The sequence below is a fragment of the Trachurus japonicus genome, chromosome 11 (genome assembly GCF_045865225.1).
Source record: "Trachurus japonicus isolate A0001 chromosome 11, Traja_1.0".
Classification (NCBI taxonomy): Eukaryota; Metazoa; Chordata; class Actinopteri; order Carangiformes; family Carangidae; genus Trachurus; species Trachurus japonicus.
The window spans coordinates 3,628,904-3,648,412 of NC_140917.1; the positions used below are offsets into that span (position 1 = coordinate 3,628,904).

Genomic DNA, 19,509 nt, shown 5'->3' on the forward strand with positions numbered 1-19,509 from the left:
ACAAGCTGAAATCAGAGAATTTTGACTTTTTTTCTTAAAAAAAACGACTCAAACCGAATATTAGATTATCGAAACTAATTTAAAGGGATAGTTCAACATTTTGGCAAATTGGCCCATTGCCATAATCCCTATAGTCTTAGCAGTAGGTTCGTTACCTTTAATTGTCGATGCAAGCTATTTTTAGAAGTTGTTTTAGAGGGAAATGCAAGGACTGCTTGTTGAAAAACTGTCCCTGAAGGCAATGTGCATCAACGGTTTTGCATGAATTTCCCTCTAAAACAACTCTGTCTGGTAACGTTGTGTTATTATCTCATAGCGTGGTGAATGTGCAGGTCACAACTTGTCCACCAGAGCGTTGTGGCTTTGTTGGATTGTGTATTTGATGAGTTTGATGAGGGAAACCAAAAGAAATCCCATTAGCCTCCATGTAGCGTAGCTCTGAGCAGCTCACGGCTCTGCTCTGCCATTCTAAAAACACCTTGCACCGACAATTAAAGGTAACGAACCTACTGCTATATGACTATAGGGATTATGGCAATGGGCCAATTTGCCAAAATGTTGAACTATCCCTTTATAATAATCGATTATTGTGCGATTAATCGATTAATTCATTGTTGCAGCTCCACTACAAACACAAACACACTACAACACAAATCTCCACAGGCCGCCTGCTCCCACCACACATGCACACATTAAAAAAAAACCCCAATCCCCTAAAACATGTGAAATCCACCCTAAACCCGGTCCAGCTCAGTCCGGTTTGGCCCGGTTTGGCCCGGTTCGGCCCGGCCTCAGTACCGTGTGTGCTGCTGCAGGTGGCTGAGCTGCCTGAATGTTTTCTGGCAGTAGGAGCAGGTGTAGGGCTTGGCCCCAGTGTGGATGCGGATGTGCTGGGCCAGGTAGCTGGAGTTGGCAAACGACTTGGAGCAGTGGGGGCACTTGTGGGGCTTGGCCTCCGTGTGGTTTCTAACACGGGGAAACCAGGATTGGAGGAGGAGGAGGGAGGAGGAGGAAGGAAGGGTGGGGAGGGGTGGGGAGGGGGTTGGAGACAGAGAAACAGAGAGAGAGAGAAACAGCGAGAGATTTTTAAGCTACAGCATGACCCAAACTTCATGATGAACTGAAGAGCAAATCATGCGTTTTTGTGGTATATAAAAGTCGACAGGAATCTGCGATCAATCAATCGCTACAGTAGGCATTGACTGACTGAATGATTGACTGATTGATTGATTGATTGATTGCAGATGATCAGGTCTGACTGACTGACTGACAGTGTGCTCTTTGTGCTGCGTCTGAGTTGTGAAAACACAGAACAAAAACATACAGCAAGCACAGTCACGCCTCTCTCTCGCTCTCTCTTTCTCTCTCGCAGTCTCTCTCTCTCCATCGGGTGTGACTTCTGCTTTCAGTCGAGTGTGAAAGTGTAGTAGGGACGCCGAAAATAAACTAAATAAATAAATAAATAAATTTCAAATATGCATCGATGCATTCCTAATGGGACGATTGTTGTTTTATTTTGAAGCACTAGGCCTTTTCTTTTTCTTTGTGTGTTCAGACTCCGAGGAAGCTGCTGCGTTGTGGAAATGAATTTACATAAATGACATTTTCTATTTTTTATCTTATGTAAAATAAAGGGTTATCTTATTTAGGGCTGCAACTAACGATTATTTCCATTATCGATTCATCTGTCGATTATTTAAATGATTAATCGATTAGTTGTTTGCTCAATAAAATGTTTAAAAAATGTCAATTAGTGTTTCCAAAACCACCAGACGACGTCCTCAAATGTCTTGTTTTGTCCACAAACCAAAGAGAGACTCAGTTTATTGTCATTAAGGAACAAAGAAACCAGAAATATTCACATTTAAGAAGCTGAAATCAGAGAATTTGGACTTTTTTTTTGATTATGAGGTTATCTAAATAGTTGACGATTCATTTAATAATCGAATATTGTTGCGGCTCTAATCATATTTATCTGACTATTTATGTTTAAATAATGAAAAAGCAGTCTGGCAACATAGAAAATTGAGGATGTGATGGATCGAAATGCATCCTATAATCGAATCGAACTGATGGATCAGTGAAGATGAACACCGCTGGAGTGCAGCATGTGAATGTGTGGAGCAACAACGTCCTCTTTTAAAAACCCACAGAGGAAACCAAACATGGAGAAGATGAGTGACGAGGAGGAAGGAGACGAGGACGAGAAGTTCACATGTGAGATGAAAAAAAACACGGAGCAGAGTGGAGACGGAGCGACCTCACACCAGTAGAGGTCGAGATAGACGTCGGTGTGTGTGTGAAACATGCAACAACTGGAAACTGGAGGAGGAAGTGGAGGTGGTGGTGGAGGAGGAGAGGTGGCTGATGGGAAAAAACAAACAACCTGGAGGATTTAAACGTTTTCCTACGGTGGCTCTGAGGGCTCAACTCACTGCACAGCTGATAGGAAAACAGGAAACACATGCAAAAGACACAAACGTGCTACAACAAATTCAGTTGGACAAAAAAGTTTACAACACAACGACAGAGGAGTTTCTAGTGTTTCTAGAGTTTTAAAGTGACGGACCAGGCTACAACACACTGACTGAACGCATCGTGTGAACTGCAGCTCTTGGTTTTAATTGCAGCGTCAACGACTCCTACAACTGATAAAACTCATGTTCTAATGGACGATCTAAACATCTAAAATACGGGTTTAAAAGTAAGATTATTTTTTTAAGACCTGGACGCTTCTTCTTTTTCTTCTCCTTCTTCTTTCCTTTTACTTTCTCCGCCGCACCAACCTGGAACATTTTACAAAATCCACTCAAACCAAACTCAACTCAACTGCTACTTCAGGACAATTTAAAACCACAATTATCAACTTAACTGTTTTACTTAAAGGGATAGTTCAACATTTTGTCAAATTGTCCCATTGCCATAATCCCTATAGTTGTAGCAGTAGGTTTGTTACCTTTAATTGTCGGTGCAAGCTATTTATAGAACGGCGGAGCAGAGCCGTGAGCTGATTAGAGCTACGCTATACGGAGGCTCATTATGGGATTTCTTGGTTTCCCTCATCAAACTCATCAAATACACAACCCAACAACTCCACAACGCTCTGGTGGACAAGTTGTGATATTTTTGGGGGAAGAGGAAAGAATCAAATTTAAAAAGGGGAAGCATTAATGGTGGTCAGGATCTCTCTACTGTCCTGTTATACACTGCAAAAACTCAAATATCTTACCAAGAATATTGTCTTATTTCTAGTCAAAATGTAATTTCTAGTCAAAACAAAACAAAATGATACTTAAAATAATAAACATCACATAAAAAGTAGCTTGTTTTTATACAGTTTTTTCTTCTTTCAAGCATATTTTCACTTGAAATAAGTAGAAAAAATCCGATAGTGTGATAGTGCGAAAGTTTTTCTTCCTTATTACAAGCACAAAAATCTTGCTTTCACTGGCAGATTTTTCTAATTATTTCAATTGAAAATTAGTTTGAAAACAAGTTTGAAACAAGTTGATTTTTAGGTTATTTTAAGTGGAAAGAGATTAGTTTTGACTAAAAATGAGACATTTTGACAAGAAAAACGACAAATATTCTTGGAAAGATTTTGCAGTGTATGTAATTTAAAATGAGAGGAAGTGAATCATTCCTGCAGGTTGGTGACGCCCTCGGCCTCCGCCCTCACACGACGCAGGCAGTGTGTTGTGTTGTTGTTCCCGACGTGAGATGAGGCGACATGCAGACAAGCAGGAACAAAGTGGAGGATGAGGAAAAAGGAAAAAAAACTCTGGTTCTGTGAGTTCTGGACGCCCGGCTCTGACGTGTTTTCATGTTTTCATGTTTTTATGTTCTTAGGGCAGAAAAATGTTCGACTTCCTGTTGTGATAATGAATAAAAAACAACTCATGTTTGATTAAATTAGTGTTAAATGATGAATAAAGTTTGTTTGATGCTCAGACTGAGCAGAAAGAGCTTCACACTGTCTCCCTCCTCCTCCCTCTTCCCTCCATCCACCATCACCACACACACCCACACACACATGTGCACAGAAACCACATGCACAACCCCCCCTCAACCCCCCCTGGTGGCCTTGTGGCCTCGTGGCCTCGGTACCGTGTGTGCTGCTGCAGGTGGCTGAGCTGCCTGAAGGTCTTCTGGCAGTAGGTGCAGGTGTAGGGCTTGGCCCCGCTGTGGATGCGGATGTGCTGCGACAGGTAGCTGGAGTTGGCGAACGACTTGGAGCAGTGGGGGCACTTGTGGGGCTTGGCCTCCGTGTGGGACTTGGCGTGGATCTGCATGTCGGACTTGCTGAAGAACGTCACCGCGCACATCCGACACCTGGACGGGGCGAGAGGCGATAGGAGGAGAGGTTTAATCACACAACTTCCTGCTTGAGCCTCGGTGTCCAAATGTTTCTTTTAAAATGTATGTAATGGCAGATTTGATTGTTTTTTGTAATGGTTTTGACACTGAGTGGCGAAGCCCCGCCCCTCCTTCTGGACCCAATGGGACCGTTTGGAGCGTAAAAAATGAATGGTGTTCAATGGACAGAAAATAATGTGAGCATTTTACTCGCATATGCGCCTAAAAATAGAGTGTGTGAGTAGAAAAAATAAAAAGGGAGCACAGGTGCGAGTGCGGATTTCAACCCTTTCATTCGTTTTTTGCGCCTACGTAAAATAAATCCATACAAAGTGGATCAAAGTAGAGTACAATTTTCGCGCATCTGTATACAAATCGACAAGTCACAGCCTACAACTTCTTTCTTTTTCCACACCTGCAAAACACAGAACTCCTGTGATGACAGTTCGTTGCGGCGAGTTTACACTGTGTCAATACAAGTCGCGCAACTTGTGCCGTGCCGCCCGGCCAGCCCTGTTGAGTGGCGCGGTAGTCCAAATTCACCGCCCGCGCAAATTGAAATTCTTCAACTTTTGCGGTGGATATGCGCAGTGGCGATGGCTGGCATGGAGGACAGATTGATCATCGTCGTGTGTGTGTGTGTACGAGAGGGGAACTAGTTTCTCCAGCAGTACGAGTCCGGCGGCAGGTAGATGCGGTAGACGCGACACGAGCTGGGCAGAGCGATCTCGGTGTGAACGTGACATACCTCACGCAGTGTTATCAGTCGAATACTCGAGCGTTGAGGGAAAGTTGACTGACAGTGAAAAATTAAGAAAATCGAGTCGTATTTTTAAAAAAAATCAAAGTGGAACCAAGACGGGAGAGAGGGACATCGGTGAGAGAAATGTGAGAGAAAATGTGGAATCTGGGACTGACGGCGTCGAGCCAGAGGAGATGGCAACAGCCAGCGTGAGCACCGACAGTGAAACTCTTCCCTTGGCTACTTGTCTTGTTCCTGATTCTGAATGTTTCTATATAAATACATTTATTTATAGTGTCAGAATAAAAAAATATAGAATATAATAGAATAGGAAAATAAATCTGTGATGTGTTTGTGTGTCCTCCTACCTGTAGGATTTGGGGCCGTCCTTGCTGGTGTGGTCATCTTCGTCGTTGGACAGGTCGTATGGGTCACCGGCGTGGTGCTGCAGCACGGTGACAGTGTGTGTGATCATGATCAATAATCAATAATAATGTGTATAAAAATACTATAAACTATAATATAAATATAACGTACCTGTCCGCCGGCTGCCAGGTGAGCCAGTATTAAAGCATCGCTTCCTGGCGGGAGGACTCCGCCCACTCCCGTCACCCGGCTCATCATCTGTTTGCTCTTCCTGCCTCGCTTCGATGGCGTTGGCATGACAACAGCAGGGATGGACATGTCGTCCTTCTTACCTAGGAAACGAGTCGAGACGACGAGCGATGGAGAAACGAGTCGGAGGAGACAGAGACGAGCAGACGTTAGAAGAAGTGTCGGTGCTGTGATGATTTTAATTCAGATTTAACACATTTTATTATTTTTTTTTACAGCTACCTGCGTTTGAGGGATGAACCGCAGACACGATCATGGTGGTGGCGGTGGGGTGTCCGGCTACGAAGGACTGCGTGGAGGCGGTGGGGACCAACGTGCCCTGAGGCGTGGTGATGACCAACCCCGCTGAGAAGAGGAGGAAGAAGAGAAGGAGATAAGACAAACTGTCACTTCTGTCCAGCTGCTCCAAACAAACGCTCCACATCTGTTCTCTCTGCTGTCGGACTGGGATTTACCTTCACCCCTATAAATCTCACCTCCCTGGCCTTTGTTCCCCAGTAAGACCTTGACTCTGTCTGATTTTATGCCTTATCTAAGGTGTTATGTCTTTATTTCTGATGCTTTTTATGTATTATTCTGTGCAGCACTTTGGTCCACTGTGGATGCTTTAAAGTGCTCAACAAATAAAGATGGATGATGCTGAAACTTAGACTTAGACTTAGACTTTATGTCTAAGGTTTTTAAAACAACATTTGTCTTAAAGCTGATACTGAAACCTGCTGAACATCACATCACTTATAGATCAGTATCAGCTGTAATTAAATATGTGAAGATAAAGCTGCACAAAACACATTAAAGATGAACTGAGTCTGGTCTCTCCTCTGTCTCTAACCCTCCTCTCCTCCATGTGCATTTGTTTTCTTTCCAACGAAGCCGGTGAGAAATCAATCCATGGAGCGGTGGATAAGGTTATTTATCATCTACCATGTTACCATGTGTATATCTGTGTAGTCTTATCTGTCATCAACAAGAGATTAACTAGATGGAACTAGTTACAATTTATCTGAACATATTTACTTGTTAGACGGCAGCAGGAGAACAAAAAGAGGAGTATTGAAGTAAAAGCTGTTTAAAACATTCAATGTCATGAGTGAAAACTCCTCTGACAATTATGAGAACAAAAACAATAAAATGTTGTATCAATTAAGGCCATTTTAAAATAATCTACAGCAGTGAAAGACACTTTACAGTTGTTTCCATGGAGACAATTTGCCTTTATAAGCCTCTGATAACACTGAACTCAGCTCATGTTGCATGTTGAGGTTCAGTCAGAGTTCAGTCACTGGGATGTTTTTGTGAAACAGTTTAACAAACTTTAGATGATTCCTGAAGAATAAAACTTTAAATCCTTCAGAGACGTTTTAAGGGAGAAAAGTTCAGACCTTTAACTCTCTGATGTAATATCAACAAACAAACAAACAGAGAAACTAATATTGTAGGTCTGCTCCTGTTCTGCAGTAGTTCTGTCTCTGTATTCCAGCTCTGTTTACAAACATGTCGTCATTCTTGAAGTGAACAAACCTCTCTGTGTGTGTTGAAGCCATCTGATGTTGTCTGTGGAGAAAAAATTGTGGTTTTATGGGATGTAAACAGCCTAAGATCTGTCCGCTCCCACTATCCGCTGCTGTGGCAACGCAGGGACAGACACAACTACTGCAGAACTGTGTGTTCACACCAAACGCGCTTCCATTCAAAATCAATGCAAATGACGCGATGACACACAATGATGTCGCTTCGGGCGAACTTGAACTTTTCAAGCGACATCGCGTGACGCTGTGCCGCGATATCCAATCAGTGTGGAGGAGAAAATGAGCTGCTCAGAGCTAGGCTACGGAGGCTCATTATGGGATTTCTTGGTTTCACCTCATCAAACTCATCAAATACACAATCCAACAACTCCAAAACGCTGTCGTGGACAAGTTGTGACCTGCACATTCACCACGCTATGAGATAATAACACAACGTTACCACACAGAGTTGTTTTAGAGGGAAATTCATACAAAACCGCTGATGCACGTTGCCTTCAGGGACAGTTTTTCATCAAGCAGTCTCTGTATTTCCCTCTAAAACAACTCTGTCTGGTAACGTTGTGTTATTATCTCATAGCGTGGTGAATGTGCAGGTCACAACTTGTCCACATCAGCGTTTAGGAGTTGTTGGATTGTATATTTGATTAGTTTGATGATGAGGGAAACCAAGAAATTCCCTTTAGCCTCCGTAGCGTAGCTCTGAGCAGCTCACGGCTCTGCTCCACCGTTCTAAAAACAGCTTGCACCGACAATTAAAGCAGAAGTAAGCGTTATTTTTGTGTTAATATAAGTCTTAAATAGTTATATCTTCCGACAGCAATCACTTACATAGAGTGTTTGGTCTGAAACACGGGTCTGTCAGTCACTCTGCTCTGCTCTGAGCCGAGGAGAAAACTTTTCTCGTATCCTACAATTTTTATCCAATGAGGAGAGAGAACGGCATGCAGGGCTGTGTGTGCAGCCAAGGGACGCGCGTGAATGTGGTGACGTAGGGACGAGGACTGTTATGGTGCGTTCAAGGCAACTCGTAACTCGTGTTTTTCAGACCTGTGAAGTGGTACCAGTTCGATCTGGTACGAGTTCACGGCTCGGAAGTTACGAGTGGCCGTTATAGTGACTTTCACCGGTAAAACAGGTCGGAGAAACACGAGTGGGTTGCCTGGAACGCTACAAAGTCGTAAGTTGTGACTTGAAGCTGTAATTTACGGTTTCAAAAGCCTACCTGGAACGCAGCATTAGCCAAAACGACCGGATCGCTTACTTCTGCTTTAAAGGTAACGAACCTACTGCTATATAGACTATAGGGATTATGGCAATGGGCCAATTTGCCAAAATGTTGAACTATCCCTTTAAGAGCGTGTGGCTCGGCTCGGCTCTTGAACGCCACTTCGCTTCACTTCATTCACTGACCTGCCGTCATGATCCCCGTGGAGGGAACGGGGACGACGGTGACGTTCTGTGACGTGTGCGACTGATGCAGGTGTCCTCCCAGAGGTCCACCGCCACTTCCTCCTCCTCCTCCTTCCTGTTTGGGGACCACCCTCACCCCCCCTCCCCCTGGCCCCCCCCCCTCCACGGAGCCGGGGATGGCGAGCACGGCCGTCGGGTAGTGGGGGGAGGAGGTGGAAGACGCAGACGGGTGAGGGAAGGAGCCGGCGTTGGTCTTCTCCTGACCGAGCTGCTCCTTCGCCTTGTTCAGAAACATGGCGTTCTCGATCTACAGAGAGAGACAAAAGGGGGGAGGGAGGGAGGGATGGGGGGGAGTAGAGGGGGGGGGTAAGAGGGAGGATGGAGGGGCGAGAGGATGATGAAGAGTAAAAATGCACAAGTAAAGAAGGAAAGGAGGGATGAGAGTGGGTTTAAGTGAAGAAAGAAAGAGGAGGATGGAGGATGGAGGATGGAGGAGCGATGGGTTTGGTTTGGTCCATGTCGGGAGAGAAGAGAAGAGGAGGAAGAGGAAGAGAAGGAGGAGGAGGAGACAATGAGAGAAAAGAGAGATGAGATGCACAAAAAAGTAAAAATGCAAACAGGAAGAAAGAGAAAGAGAAAGAGAGAGAGAGAAAGAGAGAGGAGAGGAGTGATCATTTTAAAAAACTTCGCCTCCTCGTCAACAAACTCAACTTTGTGATGTTAAAAAAAAAGAAGAAAAATAGAAAGAAGCCAAGGTCACGGACTAAAAGCGAGCATTATTATTATTATCATCATTTCATTCAGTGGTGGTGTGTCATCATCATTATTATCAACATCTTTACAGCCTTAAACAATGTTTTTTTTTTCTTTTCTTTTCCAGGTGTCACTTTAAATCAACCATGTGTATTTGAAGACAATTCCAACAATAAGTTTGTCTCTACCTGTCCTTGTACAGTGGGGACGGGAGACCAAAAGTATGATGAGTTGAAATGGGAATCGTCCATTATTTCTGTAATTAAAAAGCAACACACTTAGAAAACACCCGTCCTGCTCCTCCTCTCTCCTCTCTCATCCTCCTCTTTCTTTACTCTCCTGTTCCTTCTTCTTCCTCTTCTTTTGCTTTTGCTTCTTCGGCCGCGTTTCAATCATCTTAGCTCGTTTCCTTTCCATTGAATCAGTGTGGCGTTCAAAGACTAGTCAGGTTAACGTGGCTTTTAACAAATAAAATATCTATGGGTGGAAGGAAAAACACAGGCGCATCTCTATAGATTAGAATATCATAATCAAAATTTTTAAGATACTGAAATGTAGGCCTTCATAAGCCATAATTATTACAATTTAAAGAAATTAAATAAATAAAGACGTGAAATGCTTCATTCTGTGTGTAATTATGGATCTATATAATGTGTTAGTATCACTTTTTGAATTGAATTACTGACATAAATTAACTTTTCCATGATATTCTAATTTACTGAGATGCATCTGTACATGTTTATGGTTTATTAATTAAGTTTGTTTTTAACAATATCTGATCGGATTCATAAAAAGGAATCAAGCCAAGATGATCGATCCCAGAGCGGACAGATAGATAGATAAATAGATAGATAGATATATGAGGACAGAAGAGGCAAGAAACACTAATGATTATCAGTCTGTGAAGCTTTTTTTTGTTTTGTTTTGTTATAATATCTGTAGTAGGTACACACAGCCCATGCACTGCCTCACCAGTCTCTTACACAGTATGTGTTGCCGTTAACAAATGAAATTTCACAATCTTAGAGAGGAGGCTGCTGCTGCTGCTGCTGCTGCTGCTGCTGGTTGGTTGGTGGTTTAAAACACTTTGGGAAAAGTCAAGTTACGTGTCAAAAATGTTTATTGGATGGAAAACATAACTCACAGCCAAACAGTATGTGGTGAAGACAATGTCCTTTCTAAGAGTTGCGTATGTTTTTTTCTTTTTTTGTTTGGTTTTGTTGAGAACAACACTCACTGTTTAAAAGACTACCATCTATCTTTTCAGCATGAACCCTCTGATCCTGTCTCCTGGCCATCTCCCACTGACACATGGGCAACATGTTTCTCTGTAGCACACAACAAAAAAGGGAAGTTTCATATTTTTCATCGTTCTGTGCTGACATGCATGCATGAGCACTTCATACAACTGTTATTATTATTATTAATATTATTATTATTATTAAAAAAACCGACTTGTGGAGTTTCTGACTTTCACAGTATGCATGTGTAGGTTTTTTTTTTTCTTTGTTTGTGAACGCCATGCATAGCCATACCGCTCACACACACCGAGATACAGCGGCACCATGCAAAAGTTCAGGCACCGCTGGTTTAAAACGTCTGTTAATGTTGAAACAGTTCATCAAGTGGGAGATGAAACGATCTCCAAAAGACATAAAGTTAAACATGAAACACTCTTTTTTTGCAATATTTTAATCAATCTCAGTGTATTATTTTAGTTTTCTACAGTTTCAGAGTGAAAAAGGGGAAACAAAGCAGCAGCCTGCAAAAGAATGGGAAACCCAGGAGACTTGAGCTCTCACCAAGGTATCAGACAAGATATTTACTATTTACACACTGTGAGGGCCTTTTTCCATTTCTGGCAGTTTGAAAATGGAAAAGATGAAAATAAAATCCAAATTATATTATTTAAAATGTAAAGGGAATGTGTCATCTGTAGCTTTATGTCTTTTAGATATAATTTCATCTTCCACTTGTTTTACTGTTTCACATTAACAGACATTTTAAACCGGGGGTGATCAAACTTCTACATGCCACTGTATATTTAAAAAAAAAAAAAGCATGCATGTAATATTAATTACAGGTTAGTACAGACGAGCTGAGATTTAAGCGTCGAACCCCTCAGGCTCATCAAAAATAAACTTCAATGTGATCAATTAAGAGGAGACATGTTATATATTTCATGCAACATATTAGCAGCAATGCACAGCTCAATACATGTGTAACGTTATTTTTCATGAGCCTCTCTCCTCCTCTATCTCCCCTTCTTCTGCTGTTGCACAACCTATAAATAAATAAAATGATGAGGGGTGGAGGAGGGGGATGATCATCTTAGGGAAAATTAAGGCGAGACACTACAGGCATTTTGTTTTTTCGTGCACTGATTAGCTAATTTTGAGATTGGGGCCGATTTCGGGCTTTCTCTTCCTAATGATGTCTTCTTTCAGAATAGTGGAAAGAAATGGTAGAAAATTCACATTCAAATTTTTTTATATCACTTTATTTTGTCTTTAGATTTCTCCTAAATCCACCAAAAGTTAACATCCTACTGTGGCAAACTGTGCTTGCCCCCCCCCCGCTCTGTAAAAACTTTTGACTCCAACATGTCAACAAAATAAAACTAAAATTTTGACAGTAGCTTTATCCAATGTTCAGATGTTTCTGTTCTGGAAATGTATGCAAATTTAGCACATATTTATTTAGATGTCGCCTCATTACATATTTAGACATTAAATTTGACAAAACTTAACAAAAATAATTGTCTTAATCCAAGTAATGGACTTAGGAAGTTTCATGGTGATATCTGTTAGTTTTTTTTTTACTGTATTCACCTGTAGTAGTGTCTCACTTTAATTTAATTTCCCTCACAGACTGGTGTGGCTGTGCAGGGTCGTTATTTTATGGAAGCCCATTTCTGCCAATTGATGGGGGAAAAGAGATTTAATAACTCAAAATAATGAGATACTTTCTTCTACTTTGACTTAGTATCTCATTATTTTGAGAAGGTATCACATTATTTTGAGTTACTAACTCATTATTTTGACTTAGTAAGTAAAAGTTATTTATATAGTATTTATATAGTATACTCAGTATCTCATTTTTAAGAAAGTACCTCATTATTTTGAGAAAGTATCTCATTATTTTGACTTAGTAAGTAAAATGTATTTATATACCGGTAGTATTTATATAGCATACTAAGTATCTCATTTTGAGAAAGTATCTCATTATTTCGACTTATCTTATTTTGAGAAAGTATCTCATTATTTTTAAGTTAGTAACTCAAAATAATGAGATACTAACTCATTATTTTGAGAAAATAACTCATTATTTTTTAGTTAGTAGAAAGTTAATGAGATAAGTGGCAAATGGCAACTGTAAAATCTCACGCCGTAAGACCTCCTTTGGGCAATCAGCCTTCTCTATAAAGGGTCCCAGATGTGGAATTCACTACCGACTGAAATAAAACTAACCCGAGACATTAGAATTTTTAATACAAAAGTTAAAGTCTGGCTGAAACAAAATCAGAACTGTATGCATTTTTAATGTGTCATGACTTGGTATGATTTTAGATGTATTGTACATTTTATAGTGTTGTATGTAATTTTGATGTCTTTCTTCTTACCTTCTTTTTTTCTACTAAAAGCCTAACTAGGGACGGGAGTTGGAAACTAGCATTTGCTATAATCTCTGTATGCAGAACATCAGTCACATTGACTTGTTTGTAACGAGTGGAAGTGTCACTATGTTAACCTGCCTATCAAATAAACTGAATTAAATTAAAAATAAAGTTACTAAGTCATTATTTTGAGAAAGTATCTCATTATTTTGAGATAGAATAACATTATTTAGAGTCAATAACTCAAAACAATGAGATACTAACTCATTATTTTGAGTTATTGAGTCTTATATTGGCAGATATGGGCTTCCATATTATCTAGTAGTGCAACACAAGAGGAGGAAGAAAAAATAAAAGTCAATGTTTCAGTGTCCTGAGAGCCTTTTTTTAAGGGGGGGGGGGGGGTTCGAGGGGGCACAACAACAACAAACAGACCCCCCCTCCACCCTCCGCCCCCCCCTCCAAAAAAAGAAAAAATGTTAGCTAGCTGCGGTGGCTAACAGTGCTAGCAGTGATTGATTGACTGATGAAAGGATTCGTGTGAATGCTACGAAATAAAGCTGCCGTTATGATGGATGATGAGCTAATCCGTGGCTAAAGGGCTGAAATTAGACATTTGTGTTATAAAACAAACGTGAGCTACCGTTAGCTTCGGTTAACACAAGGGGGGAAGAAGCTATACCGTTAGCTAGCTGGTTGTTAGCTTCTTCCCCCCTTGTGTTAACCGAAGCTAATGCTAACTTGCTAACTCGCCTCCATTAATTCTCTTCCTTTTGTTCGCTGGCTCGCTCTTAAGCTAACGTTACACCACCGACCGACGGAGGCCTGTTTGTTCATGTGTAAAACACAGTTAACGTCCTCATTCCTCCTCACTCACTCACTCGCTCACTCAACTGCCTGCTCATCTCGCTCTAGAAAAAAAAGAGTAAAAAAAAAAAAAAAAAAAAAGTCTCGAATAAAAAAAAAAAACGAAGACAGAGAGGAAAAAAAAAAAAAAAAAAAAAAAAAAACGTCGACGCCGCCGTAGCTGCTTCATGCATGCAGACTTCCGGCGGTTGGGACGACGACGACGACGACGGTGCTCTGCTCTGCTGCTGCTGCTCTCAGACACACTGAAAAAACCCAACAGTTCATTATCAACAACCGACTGATAATAATAGTAAGTCCTGTTGGTAATTACCGGTGGAAGCGATTCCCCTTCAACAACCCCCCCCACCGGAGCTTCTTCGGGTCGGGACAGTTGAGGAAACTTTGTCCAAAATCCGCCCTCAAACCCTCAGATCAGCCGTTTTTTTCTTCGGCGTATTTTTTTTTTCCTTTTTTTCCCCCTCCAGCTTCTCCTCGGCTGCGTCAAGCCGGCCGCATTGTAATGGCCGCGCTTCCGGTTCTGTATTTCAAAATAAAACCCAACACATCCGACACGAAACTATCATGAAATTATATAGGTACTAGCAAAGACGGTTTATAAACCAAGACCTTTCATGACGAGTTAGCTTCCTGTATGCATGTCACGTGGGCTTCTGCACGGCCACGCCCCTTTAGAGAGACCAGAGGCAGTTTGGAGTGTATTGATTCCTATGGGACAATTTAATGTGAACACCGATTATGGTCGGGCCTTTCTCCCCACGGTCACTGAAGTAAATTTTGGACTCATTTTTCACAAGCCACATCTCTTCTGAACAGTTTGACACCAAAATGGTAATTTTCAGACGGAGAGATCCGGAGAAAATCCACTTTGTTCCAGACCTGTCTCTGTCTCTACGACACACTCTCGCGAGATTTGGCACAGATCTCCTAGGCAACGTCAAACAAACGGCCGCGAACTCCCGTGAAAATGATTTAAATTATTTTTGGCATGCTAAATATTACTGTTAGTAGTGTAAATATTTAATGTTATCATAAGAAAATATAAATATCTCACTTTCATCTACCTACAAATTGTATAAATCCACACACACGTTCACAGACGAGGTGGGGTGACGGTTGGCCACGCCCACTTAGAGAGACAGGAAGTGTATACCATTTCATATCATTGGAGCAGCCGCTCATGGAGTATCTTTCCATTTATTGAATATCTTTGGTACTAGGTAGTATATTATATAGACCAGTGCTTCTCAACCTTTTGTACATCAAGGACCCCTAAATTGACACAAATTAGACCACGGACCCCCATTGGACCACATTTAGAAGTAAACACCAGAAATACACAAATATTTGTTCTGAGACTGAAGAACATTACTTTTATATACTTCTAAATTAGGGCCAATGGCGTGAATTTTTGGAATATTATAGAGATATTTCTGGAAAAAAGTGGTGCAATTTCTCCAAAATCATTTAAAGCAGAAGTAAGCGATATTTTTGTGTTAATATAAGTCTTAAATAGTTATATCTTCCAACAGCAATCACTTACATAGAGTGTTTCAAAAGCCTGCCTGTAACGCAGCATTAGCCAAAACGACCGGATCGCTTACTTCTGCTTTAAACATTTCTAGGAAGAAGTGGTAAAAATTCTCAAAAAAATAAGTCAAAAATAAAAATAAATAAAAAATTTCTTTAAAAAAGTGGTAAAATTTCTTGTAAAAAATGTTCAAAATAAAAATAAAAAAGTAAAAATTTTCTAGAAAAAAGTGGTAAAATTTCCAAACCAAAAAAGTTTTTAAAAAATCTAGAAAAAGTGGTAAAATTAAAAAAAAAACAACTTCCAGAAAAAAGTGGTACATTTTCAAGAAATAAATTGGGGACCCCCTTCAGATCTCTCAAGGACCCCTAGGGGTCCCCGGACCCCACGTTGAGAACCACTGATATAGACATTTCAAATTGTAATGTTTATTGATTTGATATGTTATTGTTATTTTGTTCTCAGTATTGTTTTTTTTTTCAGAGGGTTATAGTGTTATAGCTACACTTATAACAACAACTATAATATAGTTTATCTATTTTTTATTTCTCTGAAATGTTATTTCTCAGAAATGTTGACTAAAAGTAAATAAAAAATAGATGAACAAAAAGGCTGAGTTTACAAGTTTTAATTCTTAATTTTTCACTAGTTGAGCCAAGTATAATAACGTAAAATAACAAGAATATTTATTTCTGCATATGAGGCCTTGAAATGTTGACTACAACTACTGCTAGTTATATTCTCAAGCGACACACACACATATACATAAACCCACAAATGTTTGTTTTTCACAATTTGTTTTTGTCTGTATCACTGTACTGTCCTATTTCACACACACACACACACACAAAATAATATTTATTTCTGCATATGCTAATGAGGCCTTGAAATGCTGACTATTCATATCTGTCAATAGACACTCTGTATATCTTATGGATTGGTTCTAATTTTGCCCTGTAGTTCAGTGCAGGTGTTTTGTCTTAATTGTGAAGAAAGAAATCCCACTTCCTGTATCAGACTGGTTCTGTCCGTCTGACTTGACGCAGCTGCCACTGTCCACCACACGGTGCCTTCCGGTGTATTAATGATCCGGTCGGTGTGTATAGTTCAGAGCATCACATTCACAATCACGTTTACCTGTAAAAGTTGGGTTTTATTTCGAGTGTTTTCTGTCTGTCAGTCAGTTTGATTAAAGCAACACGTCCCATTTACAGGTGCTGCAGTGTTCCTGCATCCACAATATTATGAATATTATTATTCATTCAGCACTGTGGCCACAACTGAGCCGACAAATTATAAAAAAAATCCATATTTTGGAAAATGTTATTCAATAAAATGTGTTTATTAGGACTCCAGCATGCAGATAATAAAACAATAAAAATATAATGCAGTAAGACTAATGAGGACTCACTGTATTTCCTGTTTTCAGACACAGTAAAGAACACAGGTGTTTTATTTTCAGCAGTTTAATAACGACACATTGACGGTGAACACGACTGAGGAGCAACAACCTGCAACAAACACAAAAACTTCCTGAAGTGAAACGACAGCTACGTACGTCTGTTAGTATCAGTTAGTGCAACGCTCACACTGTATCAAATAGCAAATACATACTGTATAAATACGCCTACGTATATCTATATGTAGTGTCAAACATTATATATGTTTACTCTTCTATAAACGAACCAACAGGTCATTTCTCCTCCACACAACGGCGAAGCAGCGTCAAGCTAAAACTGTGACAATAGTGATCAACTTCTATTCAATAATAATAATACAGATAAATAATAATAATTAAAAAAAAGATCAGTAGTGCAGAGACGTCACAGACAAACTGTGAGGCGTTCAGGGTCTCACACAGGAAACAACTGAACAAAATCAAACATTAAATTAATTTCCTTTAAATATCTAAGTGTCAAAACGGAAAAAAAAGAAAGTTTCCGTGCCTTCATCAGACAGGATGTAGGACGTTATGGTGAGGTAGAGGGGGGGCAGTGTGTTATTATGACATAAGGCTCTTTGGGACCATTTAATTAGCTTCATTCCTAATTGATTAAGTGGCTGAAATCATATTTGAGAAGCGGAGCCGCCGAGAGACAGCCGGCCTAGCTTATCTTAGCGATAAATAACAATTAACACCACATATTTCAGTATTAATTAAAACAATTACAACAACTTTGCTGTTATAGGAGGTTAAAGCTGCACTTTACACCACGTTTACTTTCAGTTCTACGAGCTACAGCGTCACCACAGCTGCTACATGGACGGCCATAATAAACTGTAATTTCCCAGCTTCTGTAATGTCCCAGCTTGGGGATCAATAAAGTTATATCTATCTATAAGAAACAAACAGAAGGCACCACTTTACCTCAGGTTTATTAACATGTAGTGTTAGTTATTGGGCTGCAGGGTCAACCTCTACCTGTGCCTGTGACCCCCCTGTTGAGAATGAGCAGCTGAACCTTTGCATGCTCTTGTTAACATGCAACTGTATTGACACTAAACGTGCTGCATGCTTTGAGCCTGTACAGACAGTGATGTAACAGTGAACGCATCACTGCAGAAAAGATAGAAAATCTAAGTTACGTTAGTGAAGATGCATCAGAATAAGTGTAAGAGAGAGAAAAGTGGTGCAGAGCTGCAGCACAGGTGTTTAATACCTCACACTATAATAATAATATTATTATTATTATACTGGTTCACCTTCAGTAAATATTATTCTTCAAAATACATTAAATGCTTGAGCAGGAAAAGAAGAAATCTGTAAAACAAACATCACGGATGAACTCAAAATATAAAATACTGACAGATTAAAAAATATATATATAAAACAATAATAAAGTGACAGAGATTTACTGTTCATGAACTTATTAATAATAAAGTAAATATTAATCTGTCAGAGAGAAGTGACGGTGATGTTATTTATGTTAGTAACTTTTAGTAAATGTACGACTTCCTGTTTGGACTTTCAGATTAAGATGCACTTAAGGTTTGGCAGCGAGGCAGCGACACACACGAGGTAAACACAACGACCACAAACACACACAATATGAGAGTGTGAGAGAAAGAGAGAGCGAGAGAAAGACTACAGTTACAGCTGCTGCTTGTTAGTATTAATTAAAAAAAATAAAAAATTATGATATATTCAGGTCTAAATGATGCTGAAGCAGAAAAGACAATAAATTAATCAATAAATAAGTTAAAAGAAAGTATTGCATATAGCAGGAAATACCAAGATATTCCATATTATCAGATATCAGGAGGTCTCACTGTGTCTCTAGATTATATACTGTAATGTATTGATTATCTATAGTTTGTGTATGGATTATCTATTAAACCAGATGAGGTAAAACAACAGGTGTAACTGTAGCTGCTGATCAGTGATCAATACGAACAGGAGGAAGTGGTTTGAGGTGTTTTCACAGCACAGAGAGGTTGATACTGATGATGATGAAGGAGGAGGAGGAGGAGGAAGAGGAGGAGGAGGAAGAGGAGCTGCCTGGTCTCCATCTGTTGGTTCTTCTCAGCCGGTACGAGAGGTCACCTGGAGACAGAAGAGTTGTCATTAAAAGGGATAGTCCAACATGTTGGCAAATTGGCCCGTTGCCATAATCCCTATAGTCATAGCAGTAGGTTCGTCACCTTTAATTGTCGGTGAAAGCTGTTTTTAGAACGGCGGAGCAGAGCCGTGAGCTGCTCAGAGCTACGCTACGGAGTCTCATTATGGGATTTCTTGGTTTCCCTCCATCAAACTCATCAAATACACAATCCAACAACTCCACAACGCTCTGGTGGACAAGTTGTGACCTACACATTCACCACGTTATGAGATAATAACACAACGTTACCAGACAGAGTTGTTTTAGAGGGAAATTCATGCAAAACTGCTGATGCGCGTTGCCTTCAGGGACAGTTTTTCAGCAAGCAGACTGTATTTATCTCTAAAACAACTCTTTCTGGTAACGTTGTGTTATTATCTCATAGCGTGGTGAATGTGCAGGTCACAACTTGTCCACCAGAGCGTTGTGGAGTTGTTGGATTGTGTATTTGATGAGTTTGATGAGGGAAACCAAGAAATCCCATGAGCCTC

The 19,509-nt window shown here is 40.3% G+C and overlaps 2 protein-coding genes across 9 annotated transcripts in view; both read right to left on the bottom strand.

Moving 5' to 3' along the window:
• Window positions 1–14,375, bottom strand: part of znf384a (zinc finger protein 384 a) — a 21,581-nt gene extending 7,206 nt beyond the window's left edge. Inside the window, exons 1-10 of one of the 5 annotated variants that reach the window (XM_085790679.1) lie at window positions 14,202–14,362; window positions 10,643–10,733; window positions 9,594–9,661; window positions 8,653–8,959; window positions 7,235–7,267; window positions 5,936–6,058; window positions 5,636–5,796; window positions 5,467–5,543; window positions 4,108–4,332; window positions 799–966 (exon numbers count right to left, since the gene is read on the bottom strand). In XM_085790679.1, coding sequence (XP_085646805.1) covers window positions 799–966; window positions 4,108–4,332; window positions 5,467–5,543; window positions 5,636–5,796; window positions 5,936–6,058; window positions 7,235–7,267; window positions 8,653–8,959; window positions 9,594–9,661; window positions 10,643–10,727 — 1,247 coding nt within the window. In that variant the 5' untranslated portion in view covers window positions 10,728–10,733; window positions 14,202–14,362. Of the gene's footprint in view, window positions 1–798; window positions 967–4,107; window positions 4,333–5,466; window positions 5,544–5,635; window positions 5,797–5,935; window positions 6,059–7,234; window positions 7,268–8,652; window positions 8,960–9,593; window positions 9,662–10,642; window positions 10,734–14,201 lie in introns of all 5 variants that reach the window. The other 4 variants (XM_085790681.1, XM_085790682.1, XM_085790680.1 and 1 more) reach the window with 4 other exon arrangements.
• The window catches only part of LOC146977901 (flotillin-1), a 364,493-nt gene that overhangs the window by 331,850 nt on the left and 13,134 nt on the right, over window positions 1–19,509 (bottom strand). For 3 of the 4 annotated variants that reach the window (XM_085790688.1, XM_085790690.1, XM_085790689.1), the window contains exon 13: window positions 16,868–18,963. In XM_085790688.1, coding sequence (XP_085646814.1) covers window positions 18,943–18,963 — 21 coding nt within the window. In that variant the 3' untranslated portion in view covers window positions 16,868–18,942. Of the gene's footprint in view, window positions 1–16,867; window positions 18,964–19,509 lie in introns of those variants that run through there. The other variant, XM_085790691.1, reaches the window with a different exon arrangement.